This window comes from Cryptomeria japonica, chromosome 5 (assembly GCF_030272615.1).
Source record: "Cryptomeria japonica chromosome 5, Sugi_1.0, whole genome shotgun sequence".
Classification (NCBI taxonomy): Eukaryota; Viridiplantae; Streptophyta; class Pinopsida; order Cupressales; family Cupressaceae; genus Cryptomeria; species Cryptomeria japonica.
In genome coordinates, this window is record NC_081409.1 from 691,595,546 (window position 1) to 691,622,998 (window position 27,453).

The 27,453-nt window shown below is 33.8% G+C and overlaps 1 protein-coding gene across 1 annotated transcript; it reads left to right on the top strand.

The window, feature by feature from the left end:
- Positions 1-22,868: 22,868 nt before the first annotated feature.
- On the top strand, positions 22,869-24,095 carry LOC131067329 (F-box only protein 6-like). Its single transcript, XM_058002290.2, has one exon. It carries the CDS (start codon positions 22,869-22,871, stop codon positions 24,093-24,095), a length of 1,227 nt encoding a protein of 408 aa, XP_057858273.2.
- Positions 24,096-27,453: the final 3,358 nt, after the last annotated feature.

Consider the following 27,453-nt stretch of genomic DNA (forward strand, 5'->3'; position numbering starts at 1 on the left):
TCTCTCCCTATCATTTCCTCCTTTTTACATATTTCTACTTCTTCTCTCTTTAACACATATACACACATTTCAATTTTATCCCACCCTATCTCTATCTCTCTCCATCTCTCTATTAATTGTCTTTCTTACCTTCTTTCTCTCTCACTCTTTCGCCTGCTATCTCTATCTCCAATCTCCCTCTATATGTATTTCATTACTTTCACCTCTCTCTATCTCTTATTCACTCCATCTCCCTTATAGAATATCTCTATATCTCTCACTCCTCTATTTATCTCTATGTATACATGTATGTCTCTATTTCTCCCCCTATCCCTCTCTATATATCTATATTTCACTCTATTTATATAACTTCCTCTCCCTCTCTATAATATATTAATCTCTCTTTCCTCTCTATCTCTTTATATCTATATGTAATGCCTGCCAAAATACCCTAAATAAATAAACCATAACTTAGTAACAATGGAGACAAAAAAAAATCATTTTAAGTCAATCGTCACTACTATGCTATCTCTAACATTTATTAATGCAAAATTACAACCAATATACATCAATGAAATATTAACTATTTTCAAGAATACATAAATCAACATGAACATATCTGTAGAATCATATTATGCAAGCAGGGTTATTATTAACCATTAACATATCTCTAGAAAGCTCATCCAAAATATTTGTTCCCTAGGGCATCTCAACGTCACTACTTGACACAATACTTACACATCACATATCCATCTAGGATATCATATTCTATTATCCATCTTAACATTTACTTCCCATATAGTTATGATAAATCATTAACACATATGCATAGCTCTACCACATTTCATACTCTTTACGTTCATATAAAATTCCAACCAAATGTTCCTAATACCCATCTTTATTCATTAATTATTTAACACGTCACGAATCTAAACACATTTAAACTTCTCTTACATAAGGAACTAGACTATTTTCTCAAGCACAACCATTACACAACTCATCAAGAACACTATCCATATTCATATGCAAGATTATAACAACAAGCACTTATCTACTTCCAAATAGGATTCCATGCAACTAAAAAAATTCAAGAGTCATATGATACTGCAAGAATAAACACAATCTAATATTTCAATCCCCTAACTCAACATAGGATCTCATTTCCAACATGATGAGCATTTATTCAACATGAACCATATAATAATACATTATCTTATTACAAAATAATAGGTCTACATCATCAAGTCCAAATACAAGGGCACATGAAGAAAAGTACGTAATCTCTTTGCTACATCCCATCCTAATTTTTCATAATACAAGTTACATAAGTAAATGTTCATAATCCACATTTATAAGTCATCGTAATAAAATATTATCTCTAGTACATAGAAATCAGCACCATATGACAACTGCATATTGAAGAGTCATATACTCCCAAAAACCCACAACTACTCATTTATTTACATATCCTAAGATATCTAACATTGAATATTTAAAATCTTGCAAATCAAGGCATGCATGTTTGTTAACATACTCACTATCTTCCACAAGATATACACAAGACATTGTATTCATATCTCTAAATCATTTTATTCCTTTCTAATCAAGAATAGAATATACATTTACAATAATCTCACTCATTACATTTCATTCTGAAATCATCCTACTACAAGTTCTATTTTACATGTTCTCAATACGTTGATTACATAGTCTTCTTTACATTTGAATCTTTCATACCACATGATATCAATTCTAATTACATAGAATATGCTCCAAAGAACCCATGCACATGATGAGATAATATACATCCATATCCATGCATGCTAACATCCAAAGAAGAACATCCCAATGGAAAAAGGCATCAAACCACCCGACCATGTGGAACCAAATAGGAACTAGTCTCCATGCTAAGAGATGACATAAGGTTCCAACTCACACTCAAGACCTAAGATGATACCTGACAACCAATGGATATAACATGACATCACAAGACTCCAATATAAGAACACAACATCCAATCACATCACATGGCTAAAATAAAGAAACCAAACTCTTGCAGGCATAATCAACAAATCAAGGCATACGGATAATGGACACATGTAGGGAAGGAGTGTCATCACATGTTATCCTCACAAAGAAGGGGCCAAGCCTCACCTAGAGAGACATGTGGAACCATCTCTACCTTGGAGCCATTCAAGGGAGATTGGTTTACTACTCCAACAGTCTTCCCAAGCTCATCCTAAGCATACACATATTCTAGGGTTATGAGGTGGGGCCACAAAACCAATTATTATCTTGTTTAGTGAATTCCTAAATACCCAAACCCACTAATCAATTTTATTAAATATTATCACTTGTATTTATAAGAAAACTCTTCATGTGGTTCCATAGATCTATACCCGCTCTTATAGATCTAATTCTCATGACCTTGGTCCTACACATCCAAGAGCCCACTCTCCCTACCATGGATCAAAACTATAGGGTAAAACATAATAAGATACATCACAATAATAACATGAAGCTCAACATGAAATGCATCTAGAACTTATTACAAATATGATACAACTAAATCTCAAAGGTAATCATCAGCATGCAATCTAAGAGCCACTTATCAAGAACCAAGCAATAAGCTCAAAATGCCAAATTGCAACAATAAAGAAAGAGAACCTCAAGAATATTAAATGCACATAAAAGTGGGCAACACATGAATCCTATAACATAGAATGATCCTCCACAATGAGGCACAACATATCCTCTCTCTAGAGATGAAAATTACCCTTCCTCAACAACAAGGATGCACTCAACTTGCTAGAGAAACATATCAATATCTCAATGGTAAAGCACAAAACCACTTGCTGGAGCCAAAATGGATTCATACATATCACAAATGAAAGGAAAAATTCCCAAAAACCACCAAACATGATAAAACAAGCCTCTAGAATGAAGATCAAGCCAAAAAGACCAACTGAGGACCTCAAAATTGACCCAAAAATATGTTGACACTACTTTGCCACTTTTGCAGCTAGTTTTAGTACTTTAGTATCTCAGTTGCATGGGCTCAATAAACATCCAAAATCAACCCAGAAGTCATCAATGGTCAACAAGAAGGAAGAATAGGGTTTGCATAAAACCAACAAGTCCAATCATCCAATATTTTCATCTTTAATAAGCAAACATATGCATAGGAACAGTCGCAGACACAACCCTACTTATGAAAATCACATCAAAAGGACTCCAAACCTTAAGAGATCCTGGAATATGATATGAAAAGGAAAATAAAGCCTCAACAAACCAAAATCAACACATTAAAAATTCACAGGAAACTGTAGCAATCCAAATCAGAAATTATTCATATGCATTCTCAACACTGCACAAAATCAAATTCCTAATTCAAAATGCCATCTTTATCAAAATCATTTCTTTCAATCAAACCAATAATAATAATTGACTCATTCCCAAAATTTTCCCCAAGACAATCTTTCAGCAGATATTGTTTTCCTATAAATCAAAATCTGAGAATAAGTCAATTAGATCCAACCTGGAAAACAAAGCAATGGAAATGAAAATTTGATGAAGAATCTCTCAATCTATCAAGCTCCTAAGCATGATCCAAAATCAAAATCAAAATCAAAATCCTTCAAGAACATTGAAAATTTCTCCTGAAAGACAACCTCCTGTGAATGCCCAGGAAACCAAAAATATATCAAAAAATTAAACCCAAAACTTTATTAAAAGTCAACCAATCAGATTAATCCCAAAAACCATATATTATACCAACTCTCACAAAGTTCAAGGAAAATAATAAATAAATATAATATTTACCTACCTCCCACCATTCGACCAATTAAATAAAAGGGTAGGTAGTTTTATAATAAATCAAATTAACCAAAGAGGGGTAAAAAGATAATTAATTAAATAATACTTTGCACACCCCATGATAAAATATTAAATCAATAGCCCACAATAAATATTAACAATGGATAATAATAATATTTACCCATTAATAAAATATTAATGTCTTGATTAAAATAATATTAATAAATTAAATAATAATAATTAAATAAATAATCATAAATAAATAATAACAATAGAAAATCTAAAAAGGCATCATTAAAATAAATAAAATAAAATAAATATAAAATCAACAATTAACAATTAATAAAACTCAATTAAAATATGCATTAAGGGCAAGTAATATATGGCGGAGCGCAGGAAGCTGCTAGGGTTTCATAGACCACGAGACCATTGGACTGGTCGTGGACAGAGATCTAGGCCTTTGAACGGGAGATTTGGAAATAATCTTTAAAATAGAGCATGGCAGCCACCTCAAAAAGCATGGAAGGCTTTGGGAATGTTTTGCCATCAAGAGGATAGAGTGGTAGAGGAAAATCCTTAAAGACAAGTTTATGCAAATAGAAACAAATGGGGTTTTGCAAACTTAAGGCTGAGAGGATCATTTGAATTCCTCAAAATAGAGAAGAAGTGTTGGAAGCCGAAAGTTCTTGCAAAATTACAATGGCGAGAATAGGTAATCTCTAACTCAGAGCACACAACAATTGTATCTCTGCAAGTTGAAGAACAAGCTTGGAATGATTTGGTCAGCAGCCTCAAGGAGAAATCTTTATGATGATATGATGAATCAATAAGGATCTAGACAACTACTGAGAGGGGGGTGAATCTGTACATAGAAAATAGACTTAAACTTTCATCAAACTCAAACCCAACTCATAAATCAATCACTGAACTAATCGGTTTAAACAATAAACAATAAACTGCAACAACACTGTCAAGTTTACTGGTTGACTGGAATACCAAAATAATAGTGTAATAGATCTTAAACTATCAAACCATTTAACCAAAACATGAAGGAACTTTACCAACATAAGTAATAGCACATTTCAGATCACTTTTGGTCATCTTAACCTATCTAAGTGGCTTTACCAGTTAAACAAATTAACCATATCAAAACATAACCACAAAAACCATTCACTACTTGACACAATGGTTTTTTATGTGGAAACCCAAATGGGAAAAAACCCGGTGGGGATAAATACCCACAAGTATTATGAACTCTTCTGAAGTTTTCCCTATTAGGAGCCAAGGCCTTGTTAGAAGCTTTACAAAAATGTCATGTTAGGAATAGATCTGGTTAAGGACCACCTGGTTAAGGGATTGACTACAATGCCCTGTTAAAGGAAATACCCTATTAGGAGTAACGTTGATAGAGGATTTCAAATCCAAGCTAATGGATCACCTGGTTAGAGGATTTAGAAAACACCAAGCCTATTAAAGATTACCCGGTTAAGGGATTTAACTCTTGTAATTGTTAGAGAACAATAGAGTTTATGATGATCTAGTAAAAGCACTATCTGCTTGATCAGATCCTTATCATGCTCCTATCTGTCTTCAAACATTCTACAGATACTCCTTCTGGTTCGACAATCAATCACACTGACACTTAACCAAAATTTCCAACACTAATACAAAACAACTCATCAACCTTATAAACAAAACAATAGGTCAGTAACACATCACAAAACCTAAGATCTCATAGAGATTGAAAACAAATCAGTGAACAAACATGACCATTGGATTACATAGCAATCAATTGCACATTTTCCTAGACAACCTCGACCTCTCCTTGATCACTGCTCATCGAATCCTATAACTCCTCACGTGGTTTCCACTTCATGCAATGTACTCACTCATTTCCAAGATAAACAATTATCTCTACACGCTAAAACCCACTTTGAAACGCATCGCATGCAACATACATACATGCCATAATCATCTCTGATCACCATTTGATCATAGATAAACATAACTAATTCACCAAGCTCCATCGGTTAGGGTTTGGCATATCAATAGGTAAGGGTTATCGGTTGATCTCACTGCTACAATGGTAATACTAGTTTCCATCACTTCTCAACTACCGGTTGCATTACTACATCACTACCGGTTTCAATACAACTTCATTACCAGTTACAATTGACATCAATGACAACACTTATACTTCATTAATACAATATTCATTAAATGCTAAGAATCTCCCCCTTTGGCATTGATGGAATACAAATATCAATACCCTTTGATTGTGATGATTGAGAGTAATGCACATACATAGGTATAGGAATCCTAGTTTACATTTTCCATGTACTCTCCTTCAACTAAGTCTCCATATCTTCATCTAGTAATTGGATATAGTTCTTCTCTCTATCAATCATATAGTTCTTCTCTCTATCAATCATATAGTTCTTCTCCCCCTTTTACAACAATGCCAAAGTGAAAGTAAAACATGCAGTGTCATACTTCACTGTTCTGTAACAAGGATCTGCAACTTGTTGCTCCCCCTGTGGAATAGCTCCATTCAACACCAATCCTGCTTCATGGTTTACAATAAGCTCTAGGACTGATGTCTTCCATATCTTCTTAATTGACCTCATGTAGGGGTACAACCCCTAGTTGACCTCTAAGATACTCAAAAGTAACCTTAGGCAAAGGTTTAGTAAATATATCCGCTAGTTGTTCCTTAGTAGATACATTCTCCAGTAACACATCTTTACTCTATACTTTCTCCCTCAAGAAATGATATTTCAGCTCAATATTCTTGGTTCTAGCATGCAACACTCAGTTCTTTAAAATATTTATTGCAATGGTGTTATCACATAAAATACTTACCACTTCTATAATATTCAACTTAAAACCTTCTAGAATGTATTTCATCCAAATTGTCTGGGTACAATTCATATATGCTGCAACATATTCAGCTTCAACAGTTGACTGTGATATACAGCTTTGCTTCTTATTTCTCCAAGATACAAGCCTTCCTCCAAGAAAGAATGCACCTCTGGTTGTACTCTTCATGTCATCAATATTTCCTACCTAGTCTGCATCTTTATAGACTTTCAAATCAAAATTACTTCCATGTGGATACCATAATCCATAATCAATAGTACCTATCAAATATCTAAATATCCTTTTAGTTGCTACCATGTGTGTCTCCTTCGGGTTCTTCTGAAATCTGGTGACTAATCCAACTGCATGAGAAATATACGATCTGTTGTGAACAACATAATGTGGTTTCCCTATCATATACCTATACTCTTTTTCATCCACAGATGCAGAATCATCCTTCTTAGACAGTTTACAACCTATAACCATTGGTGTCCCAACTGGTTTACAGTCTCCCATTCCAAATGTCTTCAATACCTCTTTCATATACTTGGACTGTGTGATAAAGATATCATTCTTCATCTATTGAATTTGCAAACCTATAAAGAATTTTATCTCTCCCACCAAAGACATCTCAAATTCACTTTTTATCTCATTTGCAAAGTCATCACTCATCTCATCATTTCCTCCAAAAATAATATCATCCACAAACACCTCACTAACCAGTATCTTATCTCCTTCAGTCTTGAGATATATATTGTTGTCTTCACTGGTTCTCTAAAAACCTATCTTCACCAAGTGTGAATGTAGCCTTTCATACCATGCTCTTGGTGCTTCCTTTAGTCCATATAGTGCCTTGTGAAGTTTGCACACCATATCCTTTGCATTAGTCAAAGCATAACCATCTGGTTGTTCAATGCAGACTTCCTCTTCTAGTATTCCATTTAGAAATGTTGACTTGACATCCATCTGATATACTTTGAATCATTTATATGTTTCAAATGCAAGCAGAGTCCTAACACCTTCTAATATAACAACTAGTGCAAATGTCTTGCCATAGTCTTCTCCTTCTTCCTGTGCATAACCTTTGCATACCAGTCTGGCTTTGTTTCTGACTACTACTCCATCTTCATTCAATTTATTTCAGAATACCAACTTAGTACCTATTACATTTTTGTTCACCGGTCTGGGTACTAGGGTCCATATCTTGTTCTTCTCAATTTGGTCAATCTCTTCTTCCATAGCTTTGATCCAGTGATCATCTCCAAAAGCTTACTTTGTTGGTCTAGGCTCAATAGTGGAGATCATACAAGAATTCTCTCTTATTCTTCTTCTGGTTAACACTCTGGCATCTTTATCTCCAATAATCTGATCAAGATTATTATTGAGTCTAACATACCTTGGAATAACATGGTTATGTTCTTCAGGTTCTTCTTCCTGACTATCTTCATCTTCTGCAAAATCTACCTACTCCAGTTGAACTAGTGTTGCAACCTTCATTTCACCAACTTCTGGCTTCACTAGTTTTGCCTCCAAAATCATAATGTAAGGTTCATCTTCCTTCTTCTCCTCACTAGTCTCTCATGTATCTTCAGGAAACTCGTCCACTTGAATATTATCACTTTCAATGATCTTTTGTGTCCGATTGTTGTAACATGTGTAGGATTTTCTCTTGGTGGAGTAACCAAGAAATATGTCTTCATCACACTTAGCATCAAACTTACCAGCATAGTCACCTCTCTTGATAAAATATTTACTACCAAAAATCTTAATGTAGCTGACATTAGGTGATCTACCATACCAGTATTCATAAGCATTTTTATCCTTACCTCTTTTTAACCAATATCTGGTTCATTTTGTAGACAGATTTGTTGACAGCTTCTCTCCAGAAAATCTTAGCAATGTCTCCTTGTATTAGCATAGTTCTAGAAGCTTCAACAACTGATTGATTGTTCCTCTCTACAATACCATTCTTTTTTTGTGTCCTAGGTGCAGAAAATTGCCTCTTAATTCCATTGTCTTTGCAGTATCTAGTGAATTCCTCAAAAGTAAATTCACCACCTTGATCAGTTCTAAGACACCTTATCTTCTTTCTACTTTCTTTTTCAACTAAGGCTCCGAATGCATTGAACTTCCTAAAGGCTTCTATTTTGTCCTTCAATAATGTGACCCACATCATTCTTGATCAATCATTAGTGAAGATCATAAAATACCAATCACCTTGAATGATTCTAGTCCTTATTGGTCCACAGAGGTCTATATGAATCAAATCTAGAAAATATTCCGCTGAAAAAAAAATTCTCTTAAAAGTTGAGGATGTCATCTTCCCTAACTGATATTCCTTACATAGAGCATTCACCACTTTGTCCAACTGAGGCAAACCTCTTTCCATTTTGGACTTACTAACTTTGACAATATTATCAAAATTTACATGAGAAAATCTCTAATGCTAAAGCCAACTATCTTCTACCTTAGCAATTAAACAATTGTTGACTTTAGGATTTAGGTGAAATGGGTTACCTTTTGTTTGCTTGCCGGTTGCAATTAGTTCACCTTTTCTTCCATAGATTTTGCACATTCCATTCTTGAATTCTAGTGGATAACCGTTGTAATTGAGTTGACAAAAACTTAAAAGATTATGTTTCAATCCTTCAACCCAGTAGACATCATCTACACTTCTCTTTCCATTAAGATAAATGATTCCCTTTCCTTTTACCATGCAGGGTGAGTCATTTCCAAATCTCACAACACCTCCGTCAAATACCTTCAAAGTAAGAAACATACTCTGATCACCGGTCATGTGGTGTGAACAACCACTGTTAATAATCCACTCATCAGAACTATCCATGTGCAAGACTAATGCCTTTTGATCTGATGTCTCCTCTTTAATGGAAACAAAGACAATGTCCTCATTTGCATCATCTTCAGATTCCTCATCTGTGATTCCTCCATTAACAGTAATGAGACAATCTCTTTTGCCTTTTCCTTTGTACTTCTTATACTTCTCACGTTTATGCTCATTGTCTCCATTTGGATAGTTAGTTGCAATATGTCCAATCCGGTACATAAAATGATTCAAAGGTGATTTACCTCTGTACTTACTAGTAACTCTAGGTAACCGCTTGTCCAATGGTGCTTCAAGATCAACCAAATTTTCTTCATCATCAACTTCTCTGTTGGATCTAGACTCATCACTATGACTGGCTTCTCTACTTTTCCTTACTGGTGGGTTAGAAACTAAAGCTCTAAATGTAGACTCTGATTTCTGAATACTTCCATCAAAACTATTTAACTCAAATGTAGTTAGTTTGCCAATGATGGAGTCAAGAGTTACCTTTTTTTTATCAATAGACTTTAGCTCTATAATGTCTACAACTCGGATAGCGTAGACCGGTAGAAGGGCTCTCAACACCTTGCTAACCATTGTGGTATCCTCCATTTTACCACCAACACTTTTGATCTCATCGACTATCTCCTTGATCCTCTGACTATACTGTTGAATATTCTCATCTTTAGCCATCCGCATGTCATCAAATTTACCTCTCTGACTCTCCTGTTTGGCAATATTCATATGCTCATCACTGCTACAGATATCCTCAAGTTTCTTCCACACATCATAAGCAATCTCCAAACCATGGACATCAACATACTCTAAATCGGACAAGGAACTGATAATGGCCTCCAATGCTTGATTATTCTCCTATTGCTCCTTCTTTTGATCACCTGACAGAATCCCACTAGGCAAGGTATATTTATTAACCATATATTCCCAATATTGGCTTCCTAGACTCTTAATATAGATTTTCATCCTATCACTCCAGATTCTATAGTTTTCCCTATTGAACTTTGGACCTTCTTTCTTCATCATGTTTTACTAGATCTTTACCTTGAGATGTTAGGCTTAGACACTAGAGGACCTGAAATGCTCTGATACCAATTGATGATATGATGAATCAATAAGGACCCGAATAACTACTGAGAGGGGGGGTGAATCACTAGATAGAAAAATAGACTTAAACTTTCACCAAATTCAAACCCAACTCATAAATCAATCACTAAACTAATTAGATTAAATACTAAACAATAAACTACAACAACACTATCAAGTTTACTGGTTGACTAGAATATTAAAATAACAATGTAACAGATCTGAAACTATCAAACCATTTAACCAAAACATGAAAGCACTTTACCAACATAAGTAATATCATATTTCATATCACTTTCGGTCATCTTAACATATCTAAGTGGCTTTACCAGTTAAACAGATTAACCATATCAAAACATAACCACAAAAACCATTCACCACTTGACACAATGATTTTTGACGTAGAAACCCAAATAGGAAAAACCATGGTGGGGATGAATACCCATAAGTATTCTAAACTATTCTAAAGTTTGCCCTGTTAGGAGCCAAGCCTTGTTAGAAGCTTTACAAAAATGTCCTGTTAGGAACAGATTCGATTAAGGACCACCCAGTTAAGGGATTGACTATAATACCCTATTAAAGGCAATACCATATTAGGAGTAACCTTGATAGAGGATTTCAAATCCAAGAGAATGGATCACCTAGTTAGAGGATTTAGAAAACACGAAGCCTGTTAAATCTTACCCAGTTAAGGGATTTTAACTATTGTAATTTTTAGAGAACAACATGGTTTATGTTGATCTAGTAATAGCACTATCTGTTTCATCAGATCCTTTTCATGCTCCTATTTGCCTTCAAATATTTTTACAGATACTCCTTCTGGTTCAATAATCAATCACACTAACACTTAACCAAAATTGCCAACACTAATACAAAACAACTCATCGACCTTATAAGAAAAACAATAGGTCAGTAACTCATCACAAAACCTAAGATCTCATAGAGATTGCAAACAAATCAGTTCAAACATGACCATTGGATTACATAGCTATCATCTGCACATTTTCCTAGACAACCTCAATCGCTCCTTGATCACTGCTCAGTGAATCATGTAACTCATCACATGGTTTCCATTTCATGTAATGTACTTGCTCATTCCCAAGATAAAATGGTTATCTCTACGAGCCTAAAACCACTTTGAAACTTATCACATGCAACATGCATACATGGCATAATCATCTTCAATCACCATTTGATTATAGATCAACACAACTGATTCATCACGCTCTGTCAGTTAGGGTTGTGCATATCAATACGTAAGGGTTATCGGTTGATCTCACTGCTATAATAGTAATACCGGTTTCCATCACTACTCAACTGCTAGTTGTATTACTGAATCACTATCAGTTGCAATACAACTCCATTACCGGTTACAATTGACATCAATGACAACACTTATACTTAATTAATATAATCTTCATGAAATACCAACACTTTCTTCATGAAATGGAGTGGGCCTTGGTTGGCCTTGAAAAAGGTGAGAAGTTGGGTGAATGAATATTGGGGTAGTGCAACGGTGTTAAAAACCCTACCAAATGGTTTTTACTTAGTCATTTGTTCGAGTTCCAAAGATAAGGAATGGATTATAAACAGTGGACCTTTTCTAATGGGAGGCAAGGGTTTTTATATCAAGGAGTGGACCCTGAATTTTAATCCAAAGGAAGAGACTATCACATAGGTTCCAATGTGGACCAGATTATATAATTTACCCCATGAATACTGGGACTACGAAACCCTAGCTCAAATAGGTAATAAGTTGGGTACCTTTATAAAAGTTGATGAGGCAATAACAAGTAAGGACTATACTATGTATGCCCATATTTGCATCTATTGGCAAGCTATTCACTCATTACCAAAAATGGTGGAGCTAAGATCAGGAGAGGTGGTCTAAAAAAAAGAGATTGAAGTGGAGGAACACATTGAAATGTACAAGATTTGTAAAGGGTTTGATCACATAGATAATGAGTGTTCATACTGGGTGAAAGGGAAAGGGTTAGCTTAGAAATTTTCAGCAGAGCTACTTTTAAATAAGGAAGACTCTTTTTTTATGTAGGATGCAAGCTTCTTGGAATCTATGGCAAGGAGGGCTGATCAAACCCCTTCGGAGGAGATAGTTGTCATGCTTGATGCGCCCTATTTTTGGCTGAAGGAAAATAATGGTGTTTTTGCTCAAAGATATGAAGATTTGAATGAGGAAAACAGACAAAAATTACATGGGGATATGGAAAAAGGGTCAACACAGAAAGAGGAAACTCTTGAAGGGAGCTCAACTCAGGAAGTGGAAAGGGGAAGATAGATTTTTCATGAATTTTGTAGCCCTAATCATGGGGAGAGGTTGGAAATGGATGGGAGAGATATTGTGGGTAATGTTGAAAACCTTGTGCCAAGTACTCAAGGCACAGAATATGAGAATAGGCCCCCGAGAAGCAAAAGTCAGGATAAATGCCAAGATAGGGAAGGGAATATGGCAATCAGCTCATCTTTAAGAACTAAATTCCAAGAGCATATATGTAGGGGGGGAAAACCTGTGGAAGATTTTTCAAAACATAGAACTAATAGAGATTAGGAAAGGTCAGGACTTAGAAATCAGGTAATGGTTGAAGAAGGAGAATCAGAGATATCTTTAAAGATATACCAATATCACCAATAAGAAATTTAGAGAGATCATTTAAAGAAGAGAAGGAAAATGATAACTTCTTAGTGGAGTTGGAGTCTATGACGCACTCGGATGGGGAATCCAAAGATGGGGGTGAGTTAGGTCTGAATGCGGTCATGGGCATAATGGAAAGAAGAACATTGGAACAAATGTCTACAAAAAAAAATAAAGGCTGCAGTAGGGGAGAAGAAAAATATAGGTAGAAGATCTGTATGAGTGAAGTTAGAGATCGCAGGTAGTGTAGCAGGGCAAAAAAGGTTGAGATCGCGAAATGGATGCCTTTTCCCAAGACCCTTGAGGGTCCTTTTGTAGAATGTCAAAGGATTAGATGACTCTGGCGAGATTTTTTTGATAAAGTATTGTCTTGATCAAACGAGAACGGAAATGGTTCTTTTACAGGAGATGAAATTGAGTGGGGTAGAGGTGGATAGATTTAGCAGGTGCTTTAATGGATGAAAGTATAGGATTGTTGAGTTGATTGGAGATTCCTCAAACTCATCAAAATTGATTCTTCAAACTCAACTTCTAAAACCCTCGAGTTTGGAGGAAAAGAGGAGAAAGTTGAGTGGAAGGAGGAGATGAGTGGAAGCTCTGAAAAGGAACAGACTTCTAAGAAGGAGCAGAACAATGAAGAACAACAAGAAGCTCAAGAAGGGAAATATTATGATGAAGTAAGATTGGGTGGGTTAGATAATTTGGAAAAATAAGTAGAGAAAGTAATTGAGAAGGAACAGGGTACAGGTCCTGCAACAACTGCTTCCATGATGGAAGCAGAGAAATCTTCGTAGCCGAACAACAAGCTCCTTCTACTGAAGAAGAACCACAACAGGAAGAAATACAACAAACTCTTGGAATAGAACAAGAGGCAACTTCTATAGGAGAGCAGGGAGGTGAAATAGAACAAAAAGAAACACCTACACAAGAATTAGTGAATGCACAAGTAGCAGAACAAGTACAGTTAACTGGGGAATAGATAAAAAGGAAAGGAAAAGGGAAACTTTGGGTAGTCAAAAAACTGAGAGTCAGAAAACTAAATTCTATTAAAACAAAGTCACACACCTGAAATTCACAAGATTTCAATTCGAAGAGTGGAACAATAGGCTTCTGCAATTTTTAATCACTCAATCCAGTGAAATTGTCTCAATAATCGTTTCGTTATATAGTATATTAATCTTATATTATATAATATATTAATCATATATTATATAATATATTAATCTTATATTAATTAGTAACAATGTAAATTAATTGAAAACTTCCAAATGACGGTCAAATTAATTGAAAACCCTCAAATGTTGACGCATAAATTTGTTGCCATTGTAGAAGCCTCTCGGCTTAATAAAAATTATTAAATATTTAAATAAAATAATTTTAAAGAATCCTTGTATTGTGATGCTACACATTCCTCTTCTCCAGAAAATGAAAGCAATCAAATGCATTTACAGCTGCTGATTTGCCATCTATTACAATGACCAACATGGTTTCAATGAGATGATACATTAAATTAATTTAAAAATCAAATAAATTATATTTTTCATAAATATAACTGTAAAACTTAAAACATCTATATTAATATTAAATACATTTTATTCTGATCATAGGCCTTCCTCTTCCCCACATTTATTCTGACCATACAACTTCCTCTTCTCTATAAGATGGAAACCCAACCTTAAAATGATAACTCCCACAAACCAAAGTTCTTAAAAGCTAATAAATTTCCTTTTCATCCCACTGTTTGTACACCCATAGAGCTCAGTTGGGATCTATTACCATGGCCGAGAATATTGTTTCCCAAGATTGTGGTTAAGATTGTGGTTAGGCTTTGGATTTATCATTATGGTGAGGATTATGTCTAGGGTTAAGGTTAGAGTTAGGATTATAGTTAGGGTTTACATCATTGTTATAGTTAGCTTAATGGTTAGGGTTTAGATTTACATCATGGTAAGGGTTAGGGTTTACATCATTGTTGGAGTTAGGTTAATAGTTACTGTTTAGATTCACATCATGGTTAGGGTTAGGGTTTACATCATTGTTGGGGTTAGGTTAATAGTTAGGGTTTGGATTTACATCATGTTCAGTTCTGTGTGATAACTGATATGTGTTTCTGATAGAGTGCCAGGGTTAAGGTTAGAGTTGGGATTATAGTTAGGGTTTACATCATTGTTATAGTTAGCTTAATGGTTAGGGTTTAGATTTACATCATGGTAAGGGTTAGGGTTTACATCATTGTTGGGGTTAGGTTAATAGTTAGGGTTTAGATTCACATCATGGTTAGGGTTAGGGTTTACATCATTGTTGGGGTTAGGTTAATAGTTAGGGTTTGGATTTACATCATGTTCAGTTCTGTGTGATAACTGATATGTGTTTCTGACAGAGTGCCAGAGTGTCAGGGGTGCAATTTGCCTTGATTCAATTGAAAGAGGTGTGGAAGTAAAAGCATTGGCATGCAAGCATGTGTATCATTATGCATGCATTATGCGCTCAACAAAAAGAAAGCAGCAGTGTCCCATATGTCGTGCCAGTTACGGTTACAAACAGACTCAATTGCTTATATATCTTTCTAGAGGCTAATATATATAAGCTAGTAGCAACATGAATTGAAAGACATGACATAAATTAATTTCAAATTAAATATTGTTGTATAGCTATATATTTTGGATTGGTAGAATTATAGCTAGGATTGAAATCAAAATAGTATGCCTAATTTAATAAGGATTGGGGTTCATTTTGGTTTACTATTAGGGTTAGGATTTGATTTGGTTTAAAATAGTAGGCCTAATTCAATAAGGAATAGGGTTCATTTTGTCTTGGTATTAGGGTTAGGGTTAGGGTTTACATCATTGTTGGGGTTAGGTTAATAGTTAGGGTTTGGATTTATATCATGTTTAGTGTTACGGTTGTTAAGATTGTGATTAAGCTAGGATTTAGGGTTATGGTTAGGAGCTAGGATTTGAGGTTATGGTTAGGATTATGTGTAGGGTTATGGTTTATATCATAGGGCTATGATCTAGGGTTAGGATTATAGTTAGGGCTTACATCATTGTTAGGATTAGGTTAATGATTAGGGTTTGGATTTACTTCATGATTAGGATTAGGGATAGGGTTAAGATTGTGGTTAGGTTTTGGATTTATCATTATGGTGAGGATTATGTCTAGGGTTAAGGTTAGAGTTAGGATTATAGTTAGGGTTTACATCATTGTTATAGTTAGCTTAATGGTTAGGGTTTAGATTTACATCATGGTAAGGGTTAAGGTTCTAGTTAGGCTTAATTTTTAGGTATATGGTTAGGATTATCTCTATGATTAGAGTTTATATCATAAGGTTAGGGTTACGATTATGATTAGGGTTAGGGTTAGGGTTAGGATTATGGTTAGGGTTTACATTATTTTTAGGGTTAGGTTAAAGGTTAGGATTTGGATTTACATCATGTTTAGTGTTACAGTTAATGTTAAGATTGTGGTTAGGCTTAGGATTAGGGTTATGGTTAAGATTATCTATACGGTTAGGACCTTTATATCATAGGGCTAGGGTTAGGGTTATCAGTTAGGGTTAGGATTATAGGTAGGGTTTACATCATTGTTAGGGTTAGTTTAATGGTTAGGGTTTGGATTTACATCATGATTAGGGTTAGGATTAAGATTATGGTTAGGATTAGGATTTACATTTATGGTTAGTTTTATGTTTAGGGTTATAGTTTATAGATCACAGTGTTAGGGTGAGGGTTAACACAATGGTTAGGGTTATGCTTAAGTTTAAGATTGTGGTTAGGCTTAATATTTAGAATTATGGTTAGGATTATGTCTAGGGTTAGGATTTATATCATAGGATTAGGGTTAGGGTTAGGATTATAGATAGATTTTACATCATTGTTAGGGTTAGGATTAGGATTAAGACTGTGTTTAGGCTTAAGATTTATGGTTATGGTTAGGATTATGTGTAGGGTTACGATGCATATCATAGGGTTATATTTGGGGTTAAGGGTTAGGGTTAGGGTTATAGTTATGGTTTGTATCACTTTTAGGGTTAGGTTAATGGTTATTGTTAGGATTGCAGTAAGGGTTTATATCATTGTTAGTATTACGTTAATGGTTAGGGTTTGGATTTAGGGTTTAAAGTTACAGTTAGGGTTACGATTGTTGTTAGGCTTAGGATTTAGTATTATTGTTATGATTATTTCTAGGTTTAGGGTTTATATCATGGGATTAGGATTAGGGTTAGGATTAGGATTTATGATTATGGTTAGTTTTACATTTAGGGTTAGGGGCTATATCACAATGCTAGGGTTAGGATTAGAATCAGGGTTAAGGTTATGGTTAAGTTTATGATTGTGCTTCAAAGGCTTAATATTTGGAATTATGGTTAGGGTTATGTTTATGGTTAGGGTTTATATCATAGGGTTAGGGTTAGGATTAGGGTTAGGGTTAGGATTATAGATAGATATTACATCATTCTTATGTTTAGGTTAATGGTTAAGGTTAGGGTCAAGGTCAAGATTGTGTTTAGGCTTATGATTTATGGTTATGGTTAGGATTATGTGTAGGGCTAGGGTTTATATAATAGGGTTAGACTTAGGGTTAGGAGTTAGGGTTAGGGTTATAGTTGTGTTTTGCATCACTTTTAGGGTTAGGTTAATGGTTAGGGTTAAGGCTAGGGTTAGGGTTAAGATTATGGTTATGCTTAGAATTTAGGGTTATGTTCAAGATTATGTCTAGGATTAGGGTTAATACCATAGGGTTAAGGTTAGGATTATGGTTATGGTTTATATCATTGTTAGGGTTAAGTTAATGGGTGTGGTTTGCATTTACAACATGGTTAGGGTTAGGGTTTGGCTAATGGTTATGGTTTACATCACTTTTAGGGTTAGGTTAATGGTTAGGGTTAGGATTGTAGTAAGGGTTTACATCATTGTTAGGCTTACGTTAATGGTTAGGTTTTGGATTTAGGGTTTAAGGTTAGGGTTAGGGTTACGATTGTTGTTAGGGTTAGGATTTAATGTTATTGTTATGATTATCTCTAGGGTTAGGGTTTATAACATGGGATTAGGATCCGGGTTAGGATTAGGATTTACGATTATGGTTAATTTTATGTTTAGGGGTAGGGTTTATATCACAATGTTAGGGTTAGGGTTTATATTAGAGGGTTAGAGTTAGGGTTAAGGGTTAGGGTTAGGATTATAGTTAGGGTTTACATCATTGTTAAGGTTAGGCTAATGGTTGGGATTTAGATTTATATCATGATTATGATTAAGGTTAGGGAAAGGGTTAAAATTATGGTTAGGTTTAGGATTTAGGGTTACATTTAGTACTGTGTCTAGGGTTGGGGTTAATATTTATAGTTATGGTTATGGTTTGGATTTATGATTATGGTTTGCATCACTTTTTGGGTTATGTTAATGGTTAGGGTTAGGATTGCAGTAAGCGTTTACATCATTGTTAGGGCTAGGTTAATGGTTAGGTTTTTTATTTAGGGTTAAGGTTAGGGTTAGGTTTACAATTTTTGTTAGGATTAGGATTTAGTTTTATTGATATGATTATTTTTATGGTTAAGCTTTATATCATGGGATTAGGATTAGGGTTAGGATTAGGATTTATGATTATGGTTAGTTTTTTGTTTAGGGTTAGGGTTTATATCACAATGTTAGGATAGGGGTTAAGGGTTTAAAGTTTATATTAGAGGTTTAGAGTTACAGTTAAGGGTTAGGGTTAGGGTTGTAGTTAGGGTTTACATCATTGTTAGGGTTAGGCTAATGGTTAGGGTTTGGATATATATCATGGTTAGGGTTAAGGTTAGGGATAGGGTTAAGATTATGGTTAGGCTTAGGATAAGGGTTATGTTTAGGATTATATCAAGGGTTAGGATTTATATCATAGGTTAAGTGTTAGTGTTAAGGGTTAGGGTTAGGATTGTAATAAGGGTGAAGTTAGGGTTATATTTAAGTTTAGGGTCAAATTATGGTTTAGAGTTCAATCAGGTCCAGATTAGAGATATTGTCAAAAATAGAAATGTCAAATTACCATTGATACAACCTTTTTTAATTTTATTATTATTCAAATATTTTTAAAACATTTTATTGATGTTTCAAATCATTTCATAAAGGTTAAACCCTTAATTAAGTATTTGATTTTATTATCATTAGGGTTTGATAAGAATTCAACTAAGATTTTGTCTTAATTACTGTTAGGGTTAGGGTTCGAATAAAGGTTATGAGTAAGATAATTTTAATTATAAGAAACTTTAAACTATTTTAAAATATCTATATTTTAAATTTATAGTAAAAATATCATTTCAATTAAAAGAGAGTTTAAGCTATTTTAAAATGTCTTTCTTTCATTAGAACAAAGTTTCAAGGTAATTATTTCATAAAAATATTTAAATAAGGAAACAAGATATTCATAAGAACTTAAATCAAAAATTGTAGTTAAGGGTTAGGGTTAGGATTGTAGTTAGGGTTTACATCATTGTTAGGGTTTGGATTTATATCATGGTTAGGGTTAAGGTTAGGGATAGGGTTAAGATTATGGTTAGGCTTAGAATTAGGGTTACGTTTAGGATTATGTCAAGGGTTAGGATTTACATCATAGGTTAAGTGGTAATGTTAAGGGTTAGGGTTATATTTAAGTTTAGGTTCAAGTTATGGTTTAGAGTTGAATCAACTCTAGATTAGAGATATTGTCAAAAATAGAAATATCAAATTACTATTGATGATACTCATTTATTCTTATTTATCTAATATATTTATGAATAAAGTATATTTTGATACAAACTTTGTTAATTTTATTATTATTCAAATAATTTTTAAATGTTTTATTGATGTTTCAAATTATTTCATAAAATGTTAAACCCTTAATTAAGTATTTGATTTTATTATCATTAGGGTTTGATAAGAATTCAACTAAGATTTTGTTTTAATTACTGTTAGGGTTAGGGTTAGAATAAAGGTTATGAGTAATATAATTTTAATTAGAAGAAACTTTAAACTACTTCAAAATGTCTATATTTAAAATTTATAGTAAAAAATTCATTTCAATTAAAAGACTGTTTAAGCTATTTTAAAATGTCTTTATTTCTTTAGAACAAAGTTTCAAGGTAATTATTTCATAAAATATTGAAATAAGGAAACAAAATATTCATAAGAAAAGTACATAATAATAAAGATTCTTTTAATATTTTATTAAAAATGATATTAAGTGTTATGAATGCATTATTGGAGAATAGTTACCTAATTAGATTTTGGATTTAGGGTCTAAGGTTAGGGTTAGGATTTAGTGGTATTGTTATTATTATCTCTAGGGTTAGGGTTTATATCATGGGATTAGGATCAGGGTTAGGATTGCTATTTACGATTATGGTTAATTTCATGTTGAGGGGTAGGGTTTATATCACAATGTTAGGATTAGGGCTTTTATTAGAGGGTTAGAGTTAGGGTTAAAGGTTAGGGTTAGGATTATAGTTAGGGCTTATATCATTTTTAAGGTTAGGCTAATGGTTGGGATTTAGATTTATATCACAGTTAGGATTAAGGTTAGGGAAAGGGTTAAGATTATAGTTAGGCTTAGGATTTAGGGTTACATTTAGGATTGTCTCTAGGGTTAGGGTTTATATTTATAGTTATGGTTATAGTTTGGATTTATAGTTATGGTTTTCATCACTTTTAGGGTTAGGTTAATGGTTATGGTTATGATTGTTGTAAGGGTTTACATCATTGTTAGAGTAAAGTTAATGGTTAGGTTTTTTTTATTTAGGGTTAGGTTTACAATTGTTGTTAAATGAATCAACAATAAGTTTTAGAATAAATTTAAAACTAAGATTTATATAACTTTAAATGATTAGAGTGTGCTTAGTTTTAGAATAACTTATATAACTTTTATCAAACCCTAATGGTAATCAAACCAAAAAGTTAATTAAGGGTTTAAACTTTTCTATATAATTTAAAAAAATAAATGAATAATGCATTAATAATACTTATCTATAAATTTAAAACTAAAACTTATATAACTTTCAATTAGAGTATGCTTTTAGTTGTGAAATTGAAAAACGAAATGAAATTTATCTAAATATATAAACAACATTTCTACTCTACCCTTTTTGTTTTTGGTGAAAATCAATTCACATTTTAAAATTAAAATAAATTTATTTTTTTATGTTGTTAAATGAATCAACAATTAGATTTAGAATAAATCTAAAACTAAAACTTATATAACTTTCAATTAATAGTTATACAACTCTCACTGGCATCTTGCATTCCTTCTCCAATGCACTGATATACAATTCAAATGAGTTTATTCAAATTTATTAACATCTCAATACTCAATGCAACATATACAAAAATATAAAATGCAAAACCCTAAATTAAATACAACAAAATCAAACATTATATAAAAAACTAAATTATAAACCAAATTCTAATACAACAATAGCCAAATGCACAAATCTACCCAATCCAGACCAACCCTCCTCTACCCAATCATTGCTCCAATCTCCTACAATTTCCTCCAATTTTCCAACTCCAATCCGGAAGCCTCTCCTCCTGAAATTGTTTGAGAATAAAAACTTTCATGAACTGTTGCACAACCAACTCTTGTGAATGAAAATATATTTAATAAATTAGTAGTTATTGAGGAAAATACATTTCAAATTATTTGTAAACCCCCAAATGTTTACACATAAATTTGTTGTGATTGTAAAAGCCTCTCGGCTTAAAAAAAAACCAAAATATAAACCAAATATAATGAACTGGTTGGCTGCAACTAAACTTCTTGAATGAGACTGAGAAGAACAAAATATAGGAGGGGAGGATCTTGGAAGACCAATATTCTAAACGAATAGCAAGGAAGCCAAGCAATCTAGTTAAAAGTTTAATAGCAATATTTTACACTCACAGGGAAGAAAAGATATTAAATGTCAACCTGGAAAAATTTGCAAATGAACAAATGCTAAAGAATCCCTTTGCAACCACAATCCATATAAACCCTCCTCTACCCAATCATTAATCGGAAGCCAAGCAATCTGGTTAAAATTTTAATAGCAATATTTTACACTCACAATCACCGGAAGAAAAGATATTAAATGTCAACTTGGAAAAATTCACAAATGAACAAATGCTAAAGAATCCCTTTATTCATACAATAATCACATATAGGAAAATACACGTCAAATTTTTGCATAAATTTGCTGCCATTGTAAAAGCCTCTCGGTTTAATAAAAATTATTAAATATTTAAATAAAATAATTTTAAAGAATCCTTATATTGTGATGCTACACATTCCTCTTCTCCAGAAAATGAAAGCAATCAAATTCATTTACAGCTGCTGATTTGCCATCTATTACAATGACCAACATGGTTTCAATGAGATGATACATTAAATTAATTTAAAAATCAAATAAATTATATTTTTCATAAATATAACTGTAAAACTTAGAACATCTATATTAATATTTCATACATTTTATTCTGATCATAGGCCTTCCTCTTCCCCACATTTTATTCTGACCATACAGCTTCCTCTTCTCTATAAGATGGAAACCCAGCCTTAAAATGATAACTCCCGCAAACCAAAGTTCTTAAAAGCTAATAAATTTCCTTTTCATCCCACTGTTTGTACACCCACAGAGCTCAGTTGGGATCTATTACCATGGCCGAGAATATTGTTTCCCAAGAGAATTCTGCAGCAGAGGTTCTAGATTCAGAAATATGGTCTAAATTAACCGATGGAATAATAGAGGAAATATTTCACCGGCTTCCAATAGAATCAGTTGCCAGGTTCCGTATATTGAGCAAGAACTGGAACAACTGTCTATCTGGTCAGCGATTCCTAACTTGGAGGAGGGAAAATTTCAAAGAGCCTCGATGGCTCCTCCTTATTCCCCATGATAGATCAAAGTGTTACCGTTTAAATTTGTTAACGATGACATTGAAGGTTTTTCGTATTGATCCTGTGGTATTGGCATCTGTGGGAGGATTACTGGTGAGAGAGGACATTGCAAGGACAGGACTATTTTTGTACAATCCGCTTACAAGAACAGAAACTCAAGTTCCTTATAGGGGGAACAATCAACCTGAGAAATCCGTTATAATATGCAATCCAGTAAGAAATACTTTTTTCGAACTCCCTGTGTCAACACTCTACAGAGAGGATGCGATAACAGTGAGAGACATTACGTGGCAGGGCAACAATTATCCTTTAGTAGCAGTGCGCCATGGATTATTAGAAGTTTATAATTTTACGAATCAATCGTGGGATATTCAACCAGTGGGAAATCATTTGAGAGTTGGAGATGTGGTTTTCTTTAATGGATTATTTTTGTGTATTGTGCACATTTGCAATGTAATATATGGTCCTTGGCATATTATGGTTTTCGACATGGGGAATCCACCAATATTACGTCTATTATGGAATAAGCCCGAACCTTCTCCTCCTTGGGCAGATCCTCACCTGGTTGTATGTGGGTCAGCACTTGTTCTCATAACACAGGATTCATTTGACTTACGCTTGTGGGAGTTGCAGTGTGATAATATTCCTGAAATAATTTCAGACTCACCGTGGAAGAAGATTGGAAACATGCCAGCAGACGAGTTGTTGTTTTTGTTTTCAGACTTAATTATACCCGTTCAACCATTCATATACAAATCCCTCTCAGTAGGGAATTATATCTGCTTCGTAAGAGAAGAAACCGGAAATCTAGTCTTCTTCAATAAAGAAAATCGTTCATGGAGTCGCTTCTCAGTGGGTGATGAAGTAAAGAAATTGAGAGGTGGTGTTAGTGAAGAAAATCATTCATCGAGTCGCTCTTCAGGGGGCGATGAAGTAGAAAACTTGATAAGTGGTGTTAATGCATATGTTTATGAGCCCTGGCCCTGATATCTCGAATCAGTAATTTTCAATTGATCAGTCTTTCTTTAATTTTGAATAATATCAAAGTTTTGTTCATATTTGCGTTTAACTTTTTTGGTTATATGATATTTCTTTAAATTAATAAAAGACAATTAAAAATATGCATTTTATATGTAAAAAGATGAAAAGCTTTATCTTCTCTCACAACATTCTTAATTTTTTTAAGGTGGTATTCTATAAACCCTTTAAGATTAATAGAAGCCGATGAATTTATTATTGCTCATACTTTTCTTATGTTATGGTTGACCAAATTAAACAAAATTGCACGCCAAATGGTGTAGATTTTTCTTTTTGTTTTTAGAATTAAAAGCTATTGCCATAATGCCTCGAGAGGTGTTGGGATTTTTAGACATAGTTTGAAGGACATCAGATTTCATTTTTTTTGGCACAAGATACAAATCCCTTGCACCAGGGCATTACATCTGCTTCATAAGAGAAGGTAGTCGAAAGCTAGTCTTCTGAACAAAAAAATAGATAATACATAACTTTAGAGAGAGATTTTAGTGATAGATGTTATGCGTATGTTTATGTCCTTCGGTCTGATATATCAATACAACAAATTTTAATTGTGTATTACTATTTTTTTCAAATTATATCATTTTTTTTTAATAGAATTTTCTTCAATTTTAAAAAAAAAGCTAATATCAAATCTAGAATCAATTTACAAGTGGATTCTAAATTAATATGTGACTTAAATTGTTTTAATTTTATTTTTTATAATAGAATACAAATCTGATTATATATTAAAATAATTAAATAAATTTATAAATGCCTTTGTTAGTCTTTGATCCTTCCGTTTTCATTGAATCACATTAACAATAACAACATTGAAACATCATCTTTTAGATTCGTATATTCCCCTGAGCCTAGCCTAATCTAAAAACTGAAATCCATTGGTAGAAAACTCTATTGAGATACTTACACACCATAACTATCATAGCATAGAGACCAAAATTACTAGATTACTTAGGTCTAGGGGTTTATGGTCTTGTTTAGATCAGGCTAAACATAATTTGACTCATCAATTTCACATCATTCAGTGTAGGAATAAGATGCATTATGCTATGGGTTTAATTGGTCTCTATTTTTTAGAGAGTCTCTTGTTGCATATTGAATCTTGCACCACTTCTAGGGCTAAGTTGCTCAAATTTGATCAATTTTTTTGTGCTACTAATGATTTTTGTACACTTCAACTTGGGATAGATTTGACATCAGTGATTCCTAATTCCTTTTTATCTATTTTGGACTTTCTAGAGAATGTCAATTCCATTAGATCACAATTGTAGGGTTCTGGCAAGGAGAAGATTGATAGGAAGTGCATATTCTAGATTCTATCCAACCTTTCAAGCCAATTTCAATTCCTTTTTCATCATTATAATCCTTCTTTTCTTCATCATTATAATCCACCATGTATGCTTTGGGTACTACATTCACTATACCTTAATTTGAGGCTTTTTATGAGTGCCTAAAATGAGAGCAGGCCAAGTTTTCATTGCATGATTCATTTTCTTGTTCCAAATCTTAGGCCCTAGTTTCTTGTAATCCTATATCTACATGGAAATAAAAGAAGAAGAAGAAGAAGAAGAAATAATAGAGTCGCGCAATCTATTCATCCACCTCTAACTTCAAAGTCACATGCTCATGATTCAAATTCTTCTACATCTTCCAAGGGGTCTTCATCTAGGAAGGCCAACCCTAAGTGTGTTGACTGCACTAAGACATGACATGGTTCACACTAGTTTTATGCAAATAAGATTGATGAGGAAAAATAACTCCTTTAAAAGAATAATATTTAGCCACCTTCATCTAGTCCATCAAATTCCGTCGCTTTAAGACCTACACATTTCGGTTCAATCAATGGAACAAGGTGAGGACAATATGAAATGTTATGCTATCTTTGTATTGGCACATTCTTAGTCCTTTAGGTGCTTTGATTCAAGAGATTCACATCATATGGCATCATCAAAGGGTATGTTCTCCTCTTTTGAGCATCACGCATTTTCCTAGATATTACTGAGTAATAACTTTTACATGTGTGTCAATGTGATTGCTACTATTGGGGTTGATGTTTGGCGCATTCAATAAACATCATCAAAATCAAGGACAAACGAGAAGCTGAGTCAATCAATGTAACCACCAGAGCTCAAAAATATGTCTTGAAAGGGCATACATCGAGAACAAACATCATCCCTAAAATACAATATAATCTGGTTAGTCAACTGCGCAAAACTCCTACTCAAATATCTATACTTGAGTTATTGAAACTTTCACCCAAACACAAAGACATCTTGGAACAAGCGCTATTAGAAACAAATGTACCCTAGGATCTGGATATGGACAAATTCCAAGCTATGGTGGCTCATATGACAAGGCCTCATAGTCTTGCCTTTTCTGAGCAAGATAATATCTCATTAAGCCATCCACACAATACTCCGCTTCACATAGAAGTCTTGGTCTACAAACATCGTGTTAAAAGAGTATTAATAGATGGAGGAGTTGGACTCAATATCTATACCTTAAAACTTATCCGTGCATTAGGCTTCTTTGAGCAGTCTATTTATCCCCGCAAAAAGATCACTATCAAAGCATATGATGATGAGGAATCTAAAGGAACAGTGGTGTTGCCAATTCAAGTGGGACCAATATAAAGGGACACTATGTGCCAAGTCTTAGACATAGACCTCACATATAATATTTTATTGGGTCGACCTTGGATACATGAAATGCAAGCAGTACCCTCAACTTACCACCAGTGTGTTAAGTTTCCCTACAATGGATAAGAAGTTTCTATATCAACAGATCATAACCCTTTCCAATATTGCAATGCTATGGGGGTAGCCCAGGACAGTTTGGTTCTACATAATAGAGAAAAACAAGCTTCCTCAGCACTAGATCTTCAGCAAGAAAAACCTAAATCTCTATCCATAGATTTCAAACAAAAGATGAAAATCAAAGAACAAGGCATGGGAGAGTACTCTTTGGAACCCTTGTGTTTAACTAACCTACCAGCATCACCTAAATCTCATGGGTTACCTTCAGAATCAACACATCAAATAACACATCCCATCACCAAGTTTGATGGTGAATTTATCCAACTAGGCACTCTAGCACATGAATTAGAAGAAAAGGACATCCTTAGTTGGCTATACAAGGATGAGGAAGAAGTCAGAGCAGCTACTATGGAAGTCACTATACCAACACAACTGTATGGTAAGGGCTATCTAATTATGCAACAAATGGGATACAATGGCAAAGGCCCTATTGGCGAGTGTAAGGAAGGCGTCACAGAACCCTTAGATCCTCCTTCACAATTTTGTAAAGACTA